Source organism: Garra rufa, chromosome 24, assembly GCF_049309525.1.
Source record: "Garra rufa chromosome 24, GarRuf1.0, whole genome shotgun sequence".
Classification (NCBI taxonomy): Eukaryota; Metazoa; Chordata; class Actinopteri; order Cypriniformes; family Cyprinidae; genus Garra; species Garra rufa.
The window spans coordinates 15,382,777-15,402,079 of NC_133384.1; the positions used below are offsets into that span (position 1 = coordinate 15,382,777).

Consider the following 19,303-nt stretch of genomic DNA (forward strand, 5'->3'; position numbering starts at 1 on the left):
TTTATCTACATTTATCTAAATAAATTAGATTAAATAAATACATTACAAAATACAAACAAAAAATACAAATTTATATTTATTAAACAAGTTCAAATTTTCTATATTCATCTAAATGTATGTAAATAAATTAGATAAAATAAATTATAAAATACAAAACAAGAAAATAAATAATAATATTTAATAATTATTAATAATAAATATTAGTTATTATTATAGTTCATGATTTCCAAAAAAGTTCTAATTTTCCTATATTTATCTAAATAAATTATATAAAATTAATACATCATGAAATACAAACAAGAAAATAAGAATTAATATTTATTAGATATTAATATTAAATATTAGTTATTAATATAGTTCATGGTCTCCAAACAACTTCTAATTTTTCTATATTTATCTAAATTCATCTAAATAAATTTGATAAAACAATTACATTATAAAATACTAAACGAGAAAATAAGAATTCATATTTGTTAGTTAATAATAAATGTTAGTTATTATTATAGTTGATTATTCACAAATAAGTTTTTCCTACATTTATCTAAATAAATTAGATTAAATAAATAGATTATAAAATACAAAACAAAACAAGAAAATACAATTTTTAATTTATTATTAACTATTAGAAGATAGTTCATGATTTGCAAGTTCAACATCTTTCTATATGTATCTAAATTTATCTAAATAAATTAGATAACATAAATACATTATAAAATACAAAACAAGAAAATAAAAATGAATATTTATTAGTTATTATATCAAATATTAGTTATTAATATAGTTTTTGATTTTACCAACAAGTCCATTTTTTTAATAATTATCTAAATAAATTAAATAAAATGAATACATTATAAAAAGCAAAACAAGAAAATAAGAATTTATATTTATTAGATATTAATATTATTATTAATTATTATTAATTAAAATAATACAAAATGTATTAGATTAGCATTCAGTTGAAATCCTTAATTCTAAGGATGTTTTTCTACTTACAAGAATATAATGCATCATTTCCAGACAAGCTCAAAATTTTCTATATAAAAGTTGTTACATGTTTTTTTTACTACAACAAACATGAATTCATTTTAAACTAGTCTTAAACTATATTTCAAAGGTTGAGGTTGTGTGCTGTTTATTATAACAATCACAGTCCCTCATTTTAAATGATAAATGAGAGACAAACATTTGAATGGACTTGAAGTGGAATGGATGGATACAGGACAATCTGTTTGTCCTTATCTGACATGGTAAAAAAACACAAGCATGATGAATATGCCTCTGTGTTTAGCTTTCTCTCTTACGTTTATAAATAATCATAAAGTAGGAACAGCTGCTCAAAACTCACTTCCCCAAACCTCATAAATATTTCTGCCCACTCCAGAGTATTTCATAGACTATTAATGCAATAAAAGTTGCAGATGAGTTTTACAAACTGCCGACAGCAAGATCCTCATACTGATTACTCAGTTTCCCATCCGGCGTTGACACTTGTGACCAACGCTTGTGGTGTATTATGCAAAACATTCATGAATTTAGAAATATATGACTTCATCTGTTTAAATCTGAGGAGGCAGGTAGTAAACAAGCACGCCATGTCCGCAGTGAGAATACGGTAATTCTTGATATCCCCCATGATACGGCGTAATCCCTAGTTAATGATGTATTTTATCAAATAATCCTTCTTCGTAAACAGTATGCCCACTTTTAATTCCAGCCTTTCTTTTCCCAAATGAATATTGTGTAATCCACATAATCGACAGCCTGGGGAGTCCAGCTGAGTCCGGCTTGATTTGATCTTGTAGCAATAGACTGCTTTGTGATAAAATATCAAGGGGATTTACCTTGGAGACAGATTGGAGGGTGAGCTTTACCAGATCACGCGTGCTCCTGTTAGGAAGTTCAAGGGACAAAGGGCGGACAGTTTGAGGACATGCCTCAAAAATATGATTTATGTTAAGGGCAGACTTTTTAAATGTGAACTTGACAATGCCAAAAACCTTTTTGTAAGTGTCTGACAGGGTCAAGCATTCATTTTAGAGCTGTCATGGGAATGTAATTAATTTTAAAGCATTATTTTCTCATTTACATACACAGTCAAAAGTTTTTGAACAGTAAGATTTTAATTATTTTTTTTAAAGACGTCTCTTTTGCTCATCAAGCCTGCATTTATTTGATCTACAAGTATAGCAAAAACAGTAAAATTCTGAAATATTTTTACTATTTAAAATAGCTGTTTTCTATTTGAATATATTTTAAAATGTAATTTATTCTGTGATTTCAAAGCTGAATTTTTAGCATCATTACTCCAGTCCCATTATGCTTCAGAAATCATTGTAATATTCTAATTTTCTGCTAAAAAAAAACACTATTATTATTATTATTATTATTATTATTATTTTTATGTTGAAAACGTTTTTTTAAGGTTTCTTTGATGAATAGAAAGTTCAGAGGAACTTTTATCTGAAATTGAAATCTTTTGTAACATTATCAATGTTTTTAATCAAAGTATCCTTGCTAAATAAAAATATGTAATTTCTAGCATCCCCCCCACCCAGAAAAAAAAAGAAAAAATGAATGTAGTGCATAATGTTACCAAAGCTTTTAAATTTCAAAGAAATGCTGATCTTTGGATCTTTCTGTTCATCCAAAAATCCTGAAAAAATAAATAAATGAATAAAATTACTCACCTGCTTTATATATGGATAATAAGAATAATAAATATAGCTGCAAGCAGCAATAAAAGGGCCATGCACAAAGAAGGCAAGATAAGCCATGCCAGCATGGATGGCAGCATCAGACCAACTTCATCAATGACTAATTAAAGACGTATTTATGGTTTTAAGCAAAACGGCTGAAAAATCAAATACATTTACTATTAATATGATTGAAAGATTTATCGCTGTCGACCAGTAGGTGTTGCTGTTACGAAATTGATGTGGTGTGGTCAGTGTGAGGTGACAATGGCACAAATAAAGTTTGGTGTCAATATGTCAAAGCTATGCAGAAATACAGCCCCAGGGTCTTTTGGCATCATGCCTCACATTTGTTGCGGTGCTGAATGAAAACGGTTTCATCCATCAACATGAAATCCATAACCATAACTACAGCCTCAGATGCAGTTTGTGCCAAATTTGTTGATGTGTTAAACGATGCCGTTTCATATAATGAACACAAAACCCATAACTTTTTGCCAGCATCGTCTGAAGTAAAATTTTGTGAAAATTGGACCAATGGTCTAGGAGGAGTTCAAAAAAGTAAGGTTTGAACATTAATCATAATAGCAGACAGGAAGTTCAGCCAACTTTGGGATTTTGGTATTGATGTTTTCAGCATGATCCAAGAAATATATTGAGATTACTTTCATCACAATAGGCCATTTTAATGAAAAGTTATTAGCATTTAAAAAAATGCTTTATAACTTTTGGCCACACCTTTTTGAGTTTGTAATGATACGCCAATGCTTTCGTAAAATGTAGCATTTTGTGCTAAAATTCAAAATGTCAAAAACCTAAAAAGGGGTAAAATTGGGTATGGTTTGACTCGGCATGCTCCTTCGAATCTGAAGAGAGCATTTGTGATTTGGTCAAACCATTCAGAAGTTATAAGCAAAAAGAGCCATTTTTCATATCTCTTGACCACTAGGTAGCACTGCTACAAAATTGTGCTGGTATTCTCAGGTCATGTCAACAACACACACCAAGTTTGGTCTCAATACACCAAACCGTTGCGGAGATATAGCCTTACATCCATTTTTGCGTGCTGCTCTTTGTAGAATTCGTTCAAGCGTTATTTGAGAGCAGTTTGACTAAAAACTTAAAATCCATAACTTTTTTGGCAGCATGGTCTTAAGATGATCTGAGCCTATTTAAAATAGCGAAAAAACTAATCCTTATGATTTTTACATTTGTGTTTAAAATATGATTCAGAGGAAAGGATTCGGCCAATGATTCAGAGGAAAACAATTTCCTTATAGACCTTATGATTCAAAAGTTATCAGCATAAATATGAGTGAAAATTGACAAGTGGTGGCACTTAGAGATTTAGAGACACCAAACTATGGTTTGCTATGTGTCACGATGCAGGCAGGAACACACGAACAACGACGTAAATAAAAGACGTATATTTAATAAATCCAACGGAATACAGGCAGACACAGGAACACCAGGGGAAAACATCCATATAACATTAAAGACAGACAAGAGTACTGGGAAAACACACACCTTAAATAGACAGACTAATTACAAACACAGGTGCAGACAATAAGGGAGAAACCAAAAACACTCAGAACTGCGGGGGAAAATGGGAAAACCAACAAGAAAGTCCGGGGGTGTGACACTATGGTTAATGTTGAGACTGTCCTCTATCAGTGTGCCAAATTTCATAACTTTCCTGCAAGCAGTTCTATGGGCTGCCATAAACTCAAAAGAAACAGAAGAACAATAATAAGAAATCTAACGGATACAAGAGGTGACTTTGCACCTTTTGGTGCTTGGCCCCTAATAAATGTTTATTGAACAGCAAATCAGAATATTACAGTGATTTCTGAAGGATCATGTGACACTAAAGACTGGAGTAATGATGCAAAAAAAATTAGCTTTGTTCACAGGAATAAGTAACATTTAAAAATATATTCAAACACAAAACTTTTGTACTTTTTTGCTGTACTTTGGATCAAATAAATGCAGGTTTGGTGGTTATTTTATAAGTTATGTTCATATACTTTTATTGACTTATTGACTGAGTTTTTAATAGCAATCTAGTAAATTTTTAATAACAAATCTATTTTTCTTTCTAGCTTCTAGACTTTTTAACTCACAATTCTGCTTTTTTTTTTTTCCATCACAACTGCGAGTTTACTTCTTGCAATTCTGAGAAAATTGCGATTTAGTCCAGTTCTGAAGAGAGAGAAAAAAAAATACTGATATGTTCACAGAATTGCAAGTTTATATCTTATAATTCTGACTTTTTTACTTGCAATTGCGAGTTTTTATTATGCAATTCTGACTGTATAACTTGCAATTGTGAGTATATTACGCAATTGTGACTTTATTTCTCAGAATTGAGAGTTTATATCTCGCAATTCTGAGAAAAAAAGTCAGAATTGTGAGATAACACAATTGTCGCAATAACCTATATTTATTTTATTCAGTGACGTAAATGGGTTTCATACAATTCCCACATATTTATTAAATAAATAAAGAACATTTACATATGTATTACATATGTACTAAATATGAAAAATTATGAATATGAATATGATTGTATATATACAACTAAATAGATGTAAATACTTCAAATAATATTATTATAATTAAAATATTTTTTACTTTCCATTCTATTAACTGTTTTAGAAACCTAATTATTTTAACATGCAAAGGCTACAAGCAATGGGGGAAAAAACTTTACGAAGTCATCATCCTTCAGTTTTATTTGTACAACTTTCTAATTTGACCTTTTAAATAATGCAAGGGTTTAACCAAAGACAAACCAAAAATCCATATTTTCAAGACTTCCGTCTACTCAGAAGGACGCCACAAGAAAGTGCAGTTTTTCCTTTTTTTCAAAAACCCTTTTTTCAGTTCTGGGAAGTAATACAACATATGAAACCACAGACCATTGTCCAGACGTGTACTTTTACATTTACCAAAAGCATTTTTGAAGTACTGAAATCTCATGTCAAATTAGCATGGCCTTTAATGATTGCATCAGATGACATTACCTCTGAGTGAGAGCCACTGTAACTGGATCTCCTTCAACCAACACAGTATATAACTCACTTCATATTGAGAGAGAGCAAGACCACAGCGCTCAACTGCTCAGCAGACACATCATCTAGGTAGGAAAGAGTTCCTTTTCTTTATGGCATATAATAACAATTCAAGTACTTTGTAATGCATGTGGTACAGAACAGAGATTTTATGATATTTGATTAGTATATGTTTAATTACAATAATGACTTATGTCATTATATGCCTTTATATTCAATTTAAATACAGCTTGGTGTTGTATGATTTTATGGATTTTATGCTAAATATATTTTTTTGAAAAAAGATTTGCATTGGATATCAACCCTAGTTTGTTTCACTTTATATTTTAGAAGTGAATATTATAGATAAAACGTTTTTATGTTTTTATTTCATAAATATATTTTTAATGTATTGTTGCTTTACTTTCAGTGGAAAGTTTTTAATAACAAATCTGTTTTTGAGGTCAGTGTTGTGCATGCTTATTGAAATTAAATGATCACAGGTAATTGCATTATAGATAACAGGTACATTTTCCAGAACAGCATGTATGTTACGAATTGTTAGGATACTATAAAACTTATTTGATTACAACAAAAGCAAAAGAAAACTATTTGCATCTCTGCACAGCTGTGACTGGCCGTATTACCAGACTGCTGCTAAACAACATGGGTCTGTCTCATTTAGCGGTGTTTGCTCAGTGCTTGGTAACCATCTTTAGTGCTTTATCTTGAAAATAAAAAGACTTCCTGTATTCACTGTGTCTGCTGCAAATTACACAGACGGAAACCCATCAATTAGTACACTTAGCTGACAGAGGATACAACGCATTTGTCTTGAAATGAGATTTTCTATTACAAAGTTCCTGAATTGGATAGTTTTCCAAGAATGGTCTTAAACAAAAGATGAAGATTAAACTGCTTTGGTCTGAATTTAACAGCACGTGGATGCTGTCAGCAAGTGTTCATTGGTTGTTTAGTAACTTGAAACCTCAGACTCGGAGGTTCAGAGTGTGAACAGCTGTAAACACTAGTTGAAATAGAACTTTCTGTAGTTGCTGGGTGTATTTAATATGGTTCCTGATTTTCAGAATTGTGATTATCTGAGGTAAAACATGACAATATATTAATTTTTCATTTAACTTTGTTACTAACTGCTAACTCACTTTCAAGATAACTCTCGTTTAGAAAATCATTTTAGTAAATCAGTTTGTTTGGATTGTTCATTTCCATGAACCTGTTCGAAAAAATATTTAAATTTAAATAGCCAAAAGCCTTTAGTTTACATCCCGGTCATGAGCTGTGACTTATTATTTGCTAGTCAAAAGTATGTGGTATTCAAAATAAGGACAACTTTAGTCTGAAGAACATTTGATTGAACAATGAATGTTATATTAATGTATATAGTGTTGCTTTTTTCTAGTTGCATTAGTTGAATTTTAGTGTAAATGTATCTGCTTTTTCTGTGTTTTGTGTTTGGTAAATGCTACTCTGATAGCAAAAATAAACTATACTGATTATAGTTATAAAGTGCAAAGGTTTGGGGTTAGTAAGACTTTTTGAAGGCAAAAGGATGCATTCAATTGATCAGAAGACATAAGGTTACAAAACATTTATATTAATAATAAATGCTTTTCTTCTTGATGGTTTACACAATAACAAAGCAGTACAACTGTTTTCATCACTGAACAATGTTTTTGGAGCATCAAATCAACATATTAGAATGATTTCTGAAGTGATACAGAAGACTGAGAAATGACTGCAAAAATATTTAAAATTGTGAAAATATTATACATTGTTACTGAGTGATTTTACTGTATTCAATTCAAATATATGCATCCTTTATGAGCATAAGAGACACATGGACTAAAAACCAAAACATTTGCAGTTTTGGCACAGTTACTGTAAAGTTAATAAAAGTGTAAGATAAAAACTTGCACTTCTGAGAAAAAAGTCAAAATTGCAAGATATAAACTTGGAATTTTGAAAAAAAAAATTCACAATTGCAAGATATGAATTTGGAATTCTGAGAAAAAAAGTCTATAGAAAAATAGAAAATAGTCTATATACTCGGAAAAAAAGTCACAGTTATGAGTGTACTCGCAATTCTGAGAAAAGTCACAATTGCAAGATATATACTTGGAATTCTGAGAAAAAAAGTCACATTTGCGAGATGTATCCTTTGGAATTCTGAGAAAAAAAAGTAACAATTGTGAGTATATAAACTGACACAGGACTGATGGTAGCGCTCACCTTTTCTTCTCCGGACAAGCCTTTTTCCAGGTGCCCCAAACAATCGGAAAGAGGCTTCATCGGAGAATATGACTTTGCCCCAGTCCTCAGCAGTCCATTCGCCATACTTTTTGTAGAAGATCAATCTGTCCCTGATGTTTTTTTTGGAGAGAAGTGGCTTCTTTGCTGCCCTTCTTGACACCAGGCCATCTTCCAAAAGTCTTGCTGCCATTCCTGAGCAAGCTCTGCACTGGTGGCACTCCGAACCCGCAGCTGAATCCTCTTTAGGAGACGATCCTGGTGCTTGCTGGACTTTCTTGGACGCCCTGAAGCCTTCTTAACAAGAATTGAACCTCTTTCCTTGAAGTTCTTAATAATCCTATAAATTGTTGATTTAGGTGCAATCTTAGTAGCCACAATATCCTTGCCTGTGAAGCCATTTTTATGCAACGCAATGATGGCTGCACGCGGTTCTTTTCAGATCACCATGGTTAACAATGGAAGAACAATGATTTCAAGCATCACCCTCCTTTTAACATGTCAAGTCTGCCATTCTAACCCAATCAGCCTGACATAATGATCTCCAGCCTTGTGCTCGTCAACATTCTCACCTGAGTTAACAAGACGATTACTGAAATGATCTCAGCAGGTCCTTTAATGACAGCAATTAAATGCAGTTTTTTTTTCGGGATTAAGTTAATTTTCATGGCAAAGAAGGACTATGCAATTCATCTGATCACTCTTCATAACATTCTGGAGTATATGCAAATTGCTATTATAAAAACTTAAGCAGCAACTTTTCCAATTTCCAGTATTTATGTAATTCTCAAAACTTTTGGCCATGACTGTATACTCGCAATTCCTAGAAAAAGTCACAATTGCAAGATATATACTCGGAATTTTGAGAAAAAAAAGTCACAATTGTGAGATATATACTTGGAATTCTGAGAAAAAAGTAAAAATTGTGAGTGTATAAACTCACAATTCTAATAAAAAAAGTCACAATTGCAAGATATATACTCAGAATTCTGAGAAAAAGTCACAATTGCAAGATATATACTTGGAATTCTGAGAAAAATGTCAAACTTGTGATTGTATAAACTCACAATTCTAATAAAAAAAAGTCACAATTGCAAGATATATACTTGGAGTTCTGAGAAAAAAGTCACAATTATAATTTAAAAAAAAAGTCACAATTGCAAGATATATACTCGGAATTTTGAGAAAAAAAGTAACAATTGCAAGATATAAACTCAGAATTCTGAGAAAAAAATATTTTATGAATAACATTCTACAAACTTCGCCCCGATCGAGAGCTGTATATGTGTTCCCCCATCGGTTTTCAATGCAACTAGTCTCGCTTCACGTCATCTACATGCTCATTGAACTATGACATGTGAGTTACTGCAGAAAAGACAGTCATTGCAACACTGTAAAGCGATGAAATTATGCCGCCATGTATTTAAAAAAAAAAACATTATTATAGATTAAACCTTATATGATCGGCTTGGAAAATACGTTATTTGACTAGAAACACCAGAGACCAGAAATGTAAAGCGTTGTTCCAGTCAGGCAAGACTTGGACACATTCAGGAAAAAGGTGGATATTTAAAAATATATATTTTGCATTAGCTTTAATGTAGTATAGGAGCTTGTAGTGAAGAAAGTTCAGCTCTTCTTCACAACTTTGAATCTAAATGTAATCTATTCAGCGTTCATGCTAGTTTAAAGCAGGACAATATGGATATTCAGGCTTAATAATGTGAGAGAAATCTATGCGCCATGGTAACACCTGAAAAAAGGACAAAAGAAATAATGAACATCGACTCATGCTTTTTAAAAGTAATTCCGACCTCAATAAAGAAGCCAGTTGTCAGGTTAAGTAGACAGATTCACAGAAGTGGAGGTGTCATTTTTTTGTTTTATGCATATTATGTGGGCCAAATGGCCTGAATACCTCAGGCGATGTGCTACAAAACTATTACTTCATGTATAGATTCATACTTTTCTCTTTTAGACTTACGCTAATATCTGAGAGGCTCTTTTAAAGCTTCACCATCCGTTACAATGGCTTTATTGCTATAATGCTTTACTCACAGCAGCCTCTGAGAATTTGCATGGCAGGCTGGCATCACTATCACTTTCACCTTGTGGTGAGGTTATTGTGTGCAATCACCTGCTCTCAGTTCAGCCTTGAGCCTCGGCACACTGTTAAAAGAAAAAAAAAAGTCAATGCCATTCTCAGGATGTTATTAATATTAACGATTGAATTGTCTTTACAGAATATCCTCACTAAGCTCACCAAATGCAGTTTGGAAAGGAGATTGTGAGGCAAAACAGCTTCTACAATTGTGTGATAATTGAGGAGGAAAAAGACCTGAGTTCTGCAGATGTGTTTGAGGTGCGTGTTGTTTCTCTTACATACAGTACTGTATGTGTTTTGAGAGATGGGGGTGGATGGGAATGTACAAATATTTACAGAAGATGATGCCATTAGCATGTGTGTATATGTTTGCTTCCCTATCCAGTACAATAGCGATCAGAAAAAAATGGCAGGTTGGACGGAATCTGACTTATAATACATTGTGCTTTGCTTCCTTTCCTTGGCAAGATGCTTTCATAATCTGTTCCTCTGCCAGTTGGCTTTCAGAGGGAAGGCCTCTGCCATCGACCACCTGAGCCGGAAAAGTCCGGAACACCTAAGCTTCAGGGATGACAATGGAGCCAGTCCACTACACTATGCTTCAGCCGGAGGAAACGTGGACATCATTCGCCTCATTGTTTCTGTCGTGGGCCCTGAGGGTAAGGCTTACTCCTTAATGTGATGTAATGAAAGTAGCAACAGATCTTTACTTCTGTATTGAGTGAAACAGATTATCAAAAAGAAAAAATGTAGAGTTATGACTTTGTTTTAACCATCAGTTGTTGAATGGAAGGAGGCAAATCTGAAAGCGACATTCTGGTTGATTGTAAAAAAAACCGGGTCAGGTTTAAAGGGAATCCTTGGTAATAAGACTTGTATGGCTTAATATAACATAAATGATGTCTCTTACTGAAATATGTAGTAGAAAGATTTACATTATTTTTAAAATCCACATCGTTTTATACATATTTTGGACTATGGGAGGCGCCATTATTTTGATGACGTCAAATGGTTGTATTCAATAAGCGACTGACGCTGCCTGTTGCTGTTTATACTGCAATAATTAAAATAAAATACTGATATGATGCCACATTGTGCGGCTTTTGGTTGAAATGTTCAGTCGGAGGTCAACAAGAAAAGCGATGTAAGGTTTCACTGCTTTCTTAGTGATAAGAAGAGCAGAAAATAATGGGAAGATGCCTGTGGATTAATACAAATTCCTGAAGATATGCATCTTTGTTCTATTCACTTTAGCACTTTTATGCCTTTGAGGCTTTTAGTAAAACACAGCTACTGAAAGAGCTTACAAATGGCAGAGACAAGAAATGCTAGATGCCATCCTGGCAGAATGTAAACATGCCAACGCTTGTCATGACGCTGTGGCCACCGAAGGAGTCTCTCAGCGTGGATTTCAGTCAATATCTGTGGGTGTTTAGTCTCCTTGTGGGGAAAAACACAATAGATGGTACAGCATTTGGTCTAAGCCTACGCTTATATCCACCGCCACTTTCAGTAGCTGCGGTCATCGTATCAGTATTTTCTATGCTGTTTTGCGGTAAAAATAGTAACAGGTAGTGCCAGTAGCTCACCAAGTTCAACCATTTTATGTAATTGAAATAATGGTGCCCACATAGTCCAAAAAATGCATGAAAGAATGTTTTTTTTTTGTTTTTTTTTTAAATAAGGTAAATCGTCTCAAGGTTACGTATGTAACCTCAGTTCCCTGAGAATAGGGAACGAGACACTGCGTCCTCTAGAGGGCGCTTTGGGGAACGCCGCAGCGTGACTCGTGTCTGAAGAATACATAGAAAAACTACATGAAATGGCCGGCGCCAGCGTATGACGTCACCGCGGCGCGCACGTCGCTGCCGCTGCGTCATACCGGGCGACCATAACATAAAAGAGGCGCCCATGCAACACAATACATCTTCAATGTCTGAAGCTTATCGTCCGAAGCATGGAGAAAAATCTAGAGGACGCAGTGTCTCGTTCCCTATTCTCAGGGAACTGAGGTTACATACATAACCTTGAGACGTTCCCTTTCGAAGGGAACTCTCACTGCGTCCTCTAGAGGGCGCTTTGGGGAACGGATATACCCAGGCTGCCATGCTGAGGGGAGTGCATGCTATGCCAGCGAGCACTAAGCAACAATTCTGAGAGGAATTGCCCCTACTGGGACGTGGTGACGGCTGACTAGTGTTGTCACGGTACCAAAATTTCAGTATTCGGTACCAATACCAGTGAAAATCCACGGTTCTCGGTACCAATTTCGGTACCAAAGTAAAACACAATAACATTAATTGAACAACACACTATTTTTTATTAATAAAGTTAAAGAAAAATAAAATGTGCAAAAACCAATGTCATTCGTTATACTTATCTAAATTTAGTTTCAGGTTTTTCCAAGTAATAAAAGTATTTCAAGGATTGTAAACATTTTAATAATTAAATAACTAAATAAATTACAGGCATTCAAAACATGTACACAATCTTCATCCAAAAGTTTGTTTCTGCTGCTTCTAAAAATATCTGTACTGTTGTCTGTTTTAGAGTTTTTTGGGGTGTTTCATGATCTTCCTCAATCTGTAGCTGTAAAAAGAAAATATAATACATTTAAGTAAAGCAGTGGGCTAAGTCTGACCAGATGTAACATTAGATCATTGACACCAGCAAAAATATAAATTTTCAGTAAATAACAAACCTCAGCTTTTATAATAAATTTAGATAAGATTACATATATTAAGTTAACTGTCTATCACAGATGGAAACTGCAGTATTGAAAACTCTTTACAATACGATTTCATTTGTGACCTTACAAAAAAACAGTAGTTATATGGCAATTATTCTTCTTAAGGTTAGGCTCATTAACATTTACTAATGCATAAAATCATGTTAAACTGTTAAACATGAACAAACATGAATGACCATGTGTTTGTATTGAATAACATTTACAAACATGAATTAATGTTGTAAAAATATATTGTTCGCTTACTTTTGTTAGATAATGCATGAATTTGATCTTATTGTAAAGATTACCAAACTAAACTGGAGATCAAACGTGTTTTATTTGACTGTACTTTTATTTAATCCAAACTGCGTTCATATTCAATAATAAAAAGCTTTATAAACCTGTTAGAGTTATCCAGCCAAGAATAAGAACGTTTTCTGACAGACTGATATTAAGGACATAGACATTGCTAACGATACATTTGTACATTCTTTAACACACATATTTTGGATAAACAGGTCATTTGTGTGTATAAATAGTACATATATCATGTCTTTCTTTTTTCTTTTACCCTAATAAAAATTATGGGAGCGTTAAATAGCTCAAAATCGCATATTAGCGTTAGCCGCTTATGTTAACGATTGACTACATTACAATCCGACATTCAAATTAAAATATACAATAATGTTCTTAACAGAAGCTCTAAATATGAAATTAAATTGAAACATACCGTACTTGAACTCTTTCATTTGATCCTGCAGTCGGCCTTCACTGTGTTTTGTTCATTTTGATGCGTTTCCTTCTTTTGAGAGAACCTAGACGATCTATGATGTTCGCCTTTTTCAGCCGAAAATCGAAAATGTTTGGAGCATGCCTCGCTCTTCCTCGTCAACAAGTGGATTCAGAGCGACCGCATCAGCAGCAGCGCCGAAGAGAGCGCAACTGCACAGCGCGCACCTTTTAGACAGCGCGTCAAGAACCGGGTCGACCGGGTAGTCGGTACCACCGGTACTAAAGAAATTTTTTTTTTGTACCGACTTGGTACCGAAGTACTGGGACTTTTGACAACACTACGGCTGACAAAACGTTATCCCCCACGGCCAGAGGCCTGAACTGTTACCACTTACCTGGACTGGGTTAGAACCCAGGGCACAGCTTTAGGCTTGGAATTAGAGTAATTCCTTCTGAGGGAAACGGCTAAGTTTTGATGGAAACTTAGACTCATCAGAATAAGGAACTACTGCAACATAGGGCCTAGTTCCCTCAGGAACTGGCTCCCATATGAGGGCAGCAAACCTGTCCTGTGTCCGTTCAGAAAGGGGCCACTAGCAGTGGCGCGCCCTGATAGTGGATGGTCGGTAGACATCAACAGTGATATCTAAAGAGTTGAACCCAGGAGACCGGGGTTGTAAGTCAACTCCAATAAATGGGAACAGGGTGAAAACGCGTGACCCATACCATAAAGGGTTAAGGAAGAACCCAAAACTTGGTGGGAACTTACCACACATGTGGATTTTATAGAAGTGTCCCAGGTGTATGTGCACTTACCACTCTTGTGGATTTTATGAAAGATGCCCAGGCGTAGCGTGGGACACTTACCGAAGTGATCGGATTTAAGGAGAGTGTTTTCCCAGCGGGTTTCACTACCAGCTCCATGCCGTCTAAAGAGATGGAAGAAGGGGATAACCCTCACGATGAGGGGATTGCCATACTGCACCCTACTCCGGACAGAAGCTCGCAAGCTGGCTGCCAACAGAGATAAACATGGAGCTGAGACCATCCTGTAATAGTGGACGATAGTAGCGGACAAATTCCTAACCCTGATCCACAGGGAGGATTGCTCTCCAGAAGGGGGCACTGCTCTCAGGGAACTCTTAATGAGAAGGGGGAGCGTCCACACAACCTGTATAAAGGTCCGGCAATCTCACGAAGGTGGGTTGGCGCTCATAGAGGACCCTTCCAAAGAAGGGGAGCTGCGTAACCCAACAGGAGCGAATGCTCTCACTGTTACCCTTCGTAGAGGGGAGCATTCATCCAGAATACAAGGCTGGATAGTAATAACCTGAAGTATGAAGGTCAAGTTCCTAACCCTGAGCACAGGGAAGAAAACTCGGCCACCAAGGAGTGGTGCTCAGATTTAGTGAACCCTAGAGAAAGGGGGGCACGCTAACATCCTTGTAGAGGTAGTAACTCTCAAAGTCTACCCAGGGTAGACTCCCACACTAAGAAAGGAGGAAGACTTTCCGCCCTGGGATGGTGCTCTGAAGGGAACCCTAGATTTAGGGGAGCTATAAGCTCGGTTCCAAAAACCCTACGCACAAGGAGGAACGCAAGTTCTTATGCTCTAAGGCAGGGGTTTTCAAACCTGTCCTGGAGCCTCCCCTGCCCTGCACATTTTGCTTGTCTCTCTCATCTAATACACCTGATTCAAATCATCAGCTCATTAGTAGAGACTGCAAGACCTGAATTGGGTGTGCCTAATAAGGGAGACATACAAAATGTGCAGGGCAGGGGAGGCTCCAGGACAGGTTTGAAAACCCCTGCTCTAAGGGACCCTTTCCTCAGAAAGGGGAGCACTGTTTGGTTTTGCCTTAAGGAATTCTGGGTAGTTCCAGAAGGACAGCTTCCTATCCCTGAGATCAGGGGGAAAAACCATCCTATGATTTACCACTTCGTAAAAACCTTTTCTGAAAAAGGGAAGTGAAATGAGGCCTGAGGAGCGAGAATCCATCCTAAGGTGTCAGCTTTCTGAGGTGTTTAGTCACCGAAGGATGCTCAAGCCCTCTCACAGAGAGGGAGGCATTAGTCAGCCTGGGTGTAGATTCTACATCAAGCACTACCCCAGCCCTCAGGCTGGAATGAGGTGGCTTGAGACGAGTCACAGAGTGACGCTCAGTTAAATAAAACCCCTTCCCCAGAAAGGGGAGCGTTCACCAAAGTAAGCTGGAATCATGACCCAAAACTGAAAAGCGATCACCAGGTGGTGGTCAATTAAAAACCTTTTCTGCAGAAAAGGGAGCATCCATAGCCGCTCCGAGTCTGCAGCAAGCACTTCCCCCACTCTCAGGCATATTATGAAAAAAGGGGGGTGGCCTGCTGGCACTCCTATTTAAGCGAACTCCTGTCTCAACAGGTAGAAGAAGCTCTGTTTCCACGGAAACCAGGAGCTAAAAGAGGAAGTTCCTCTGGGTCACCTACACAGGGTGCAGCGGAATCCTGTAGTTCACTTAGGAGAGGATAGAAGGGGATCCTCGCACACAGGCCATCTGCAACAGAGTTAAACATGCTAGGGCAATCCTAAAAATGCATTTCTAAGATGCTTACCTAGGTGGAGGGAAAAATTTTCCTGCTTTGTTTAACCACTGAAGGGGGGAAACCTGATCTGTAGGCTGTCCCCGCTGGACAAAGTGTTGTGCAGATGAACACCACCATGCGACCGGTAGGGAGGGGTGCTTCTTTGAATTATCGGTATTCCTACCTAAGGAATAAACACAACACGCAACCTAACCCTGCAGGCCACACGCCCATCCACCCATAGGGGGCGCTATTAGGGATTTATGTTCCTGCCTCGTCAGGACATAAAGCCTAAAATAGGCCTGCAAAGGACAGCGTTAAACATGCCAAGGGCAATCCCAAGAAAGAAACTTAGGGAGCTTACCTAGAAGAGGACAGAAGTCGTATGTCTAACATATGCTGTAAGGGTGGTTTACCGCACGGCCTGTGGCGTGGAGAGGGCGAACACTGCCGTAACCTTAATCCGTAGGATCAGAGGGGGAGCATCCGCCGTAGACTCGTCATAATTTTCTGTGAAGAAAAAACACAATACACACAGTATGAAGTTCCTTTTTTTCTTTATAAAATGAAAAATGGATTGTACTCACCCATAAGAACATCCTGCGCATTGAAAAGGCAGGTTTCCTTAGAAACCGCCTAAACGGTAGGTTCCAGACCATCAGTAAATTAGGGTTCTATACAGATAGAACCACCAAAGAACATCATAGGTCCGGGGAGTGCAGTAAGTCCCGATGGAGACAGGGGAATTAATATGGTGGCCAGACTTGACAGAGGGAAGACAGAAGATTTACGTATTGCTTTGATCCCGGCAAGAATGTTGTCTCGCCTGGATCACTTCCCTCAAGTCCTGTCTGCCACCCCTCGACCCGCGTCGCCTCCTAGACCGGCCCGCAGGCGGAGGAGGGGCCCGGGACGCAACACTAGCCTTCTGCGCTCGCCACTGTTCCTCAGAAGGAGACGGAGCAGGACCCCTGTGATGTTCGGGCTGAGACCTGGACCTTTGAGGAATAAAAGACTTGAAGGCAGCTGAGCGCGTCTTCGCTTCTCTGAACTTTTCGACCACCGCCTCGACGGAGGCACCGAAAAGCTCAGATGGAAAAACCGGCGCGTCGAGAAGAAAGCCCTTCTCTTTCCTCCCGACTTCAGCCAGGTTCACCCACAGATGTCTCTCCGTAACCACCATAGCCCCCATAGCCCTACCCATATGGGTAGCGGCCTGCTTGGTGGCACGAAGAGCAAGATCTGTGGTGCGACGGAGCTCAGCCACCTGGTCAGGGGAAAGTCCCTGACCCTTGTCCAGGTCTTTCAGCAGATCGGCCTGGTAAGCTTGAAGCACTGCCATGGTGTGCAATGCACCCACCGCCTGACCTGCTGCTGCATACGCTTTGCCATTCAACCGAGATGTTACTTGCAGGGCCGGAGAAGGCAAAGAGGGAGCCTTTAGAGAGGATGCCTGCCCCGTGGAGAGATAGCAGGCTAGCGTCTCTTCAACAGGGGGCATCCTCTCATAGCCGTGGTCGCGCATCCCTTCGATGTTAGCATAGTTCGCCATAGTCGAACTATGGACGCGGGGCGAATACGGCTTCCTCCAGACCTTCTCGATCTCTACATGAAGATCGGGAAGGAATGGGAGGCTCACTGGAGCTGTGTGGTTATGGCCTGAAAGATAGCGCTCATCGAGGCGACCTCGCGACACTACCCTTCTAGCCCGCTTCCACGACAAGTCAAGCCTGGCCGTGGCGCGGTCCATAACCTCCAACAGCTCTTCGTATGCAGGGCAGGAAGGCTGAGAGGATTCAGCCTCAGCCTCATCATCCATCTCTAGCTCTTGCTGTTCTTCTTGGGTGAAACCCAAAAGAGCACTCGCTCCCAGATCTGATGATGTCAGAGATAAAGCGTCATCATCAGCTAGGAGTCTGTCATCGTCTCTGGCTGGCGAGTAAGAAAGGGAAAGTCCCCTTTCAAGCTCGTCAGCCAGTTCCACTTGCGAACCCCACAAGCTCAGTCTCCTCCGTGCCTCGGCAGCGGCAGGACCCGAACCGCGAGGGGCAAGTGGACGCTCATCTTTCCTCAGAAAGAGAGACAGACGAGACCGGAGCTTTTTCATAGAAAAACGCTCGCAATGAACACACGATGCCCCCTCATGGACATCGTGTGCGTGCTCTTCGCCCAAACAAAATACACAAAGATCATGTGTGTCATCAGGCGTCAAATAACAAGGACACGGATCAACACACCTCTTAAACGATTTGCTAGTGCTCGCCATGATAGTAGTTAAAGAAAGGATTCTTACCGTTTCTTTTCAATGCACTCTCAGACAAAGAAAGCTGAAGACAGCGAAGATGAATTGTGTTGCACTGGCGCCACTTTTATGTTATGGTTGCCCGGTAGTGACGCAGCGGCAGTGACGTGCGCGCCACGGTGACGTCATACGCTGGCGCCGGCCATTTCATGTAGTTTTTCTATGTATTCTTCAGACACGAGTCAACTTTCATGGGCTTTCTACTACATGTTTTAGTTAGAGACAGCATTTACATTATATTAAGTTATACAAGTCTTAATACCCGGGGTTTTCTTTAAGCAGACTAAATGATTCGAGAAGTCCTACATACGTCACCAGAGAGAATTCTGTCATCTCACCGGAAGATGGAGTTAAAAAAAAAAAACTTTAAAAAAAATTACAATAGTGTTCTATGACAGTGTTTCAGTGCCACATGAAAAAAAAAGAAAAAAAAAAAAAAACTACGATTACAAGATTAAAGCCATAATATTTTAAGAGAATAAAATCAAAATGACCAGAATAAAGTCGAAATATTTTGAGAATAAAGTCAAAATTAGGATAATCAATCCGTAGCAATTACGAGAATAAAGTTATAATATTTGGCGAGTATATTCTATTCTTTTGCGCATTCAAATTGCCTGATTTGGGAGCACCGGGAGATATTCTCATAGTCTCAGCTTTCAAAATCTGTCAGTTTCATAGCAAAATATAAACAATATGTCTATTATAATAATGTGTTTTTTTATGCTTTTAAATTTTGTGTAACAGATCGCTGCATTCGCCTCAGTTTAAGCGGTATGTGAATCAGTCATCTTTCCGATTACAAGGAGACATTTGTTTCATTAGATAAGGCTGTAATGTTTATATTTTCATTTCATCTGA

General features: G+C 37.7%; 1 protein-coding gene across 1 annotated transcript in view; it reads left to right on the forward strand.

Moving 5' to 3' along the window:
• The first annotated feature begins 10,280 nt into the window (after nucleotides 1-10,280).
• Nucleotides 10,281-19,303, forward strand: part of trpa1b (transient receptor potential cation channel, subfamily A, member 1b) — a 46,496-nt gene continuing 37,473 nt past the window's right edge. The window contains exons 1-2 of the mRNA XM_073830550.1: nucleotides 10,281-10,376; nucleotides 10,615-10,777. Of these exons, the coding sequence (XP_073686651.1) occupies nucleotides 10,281-10,376; nucleotides 10,615-10,777 (259 nt within the window). The remainder of the gene's footprint in view (nucleotides 10,377-10,614; nucleotides 10,778-19,303) is intronic.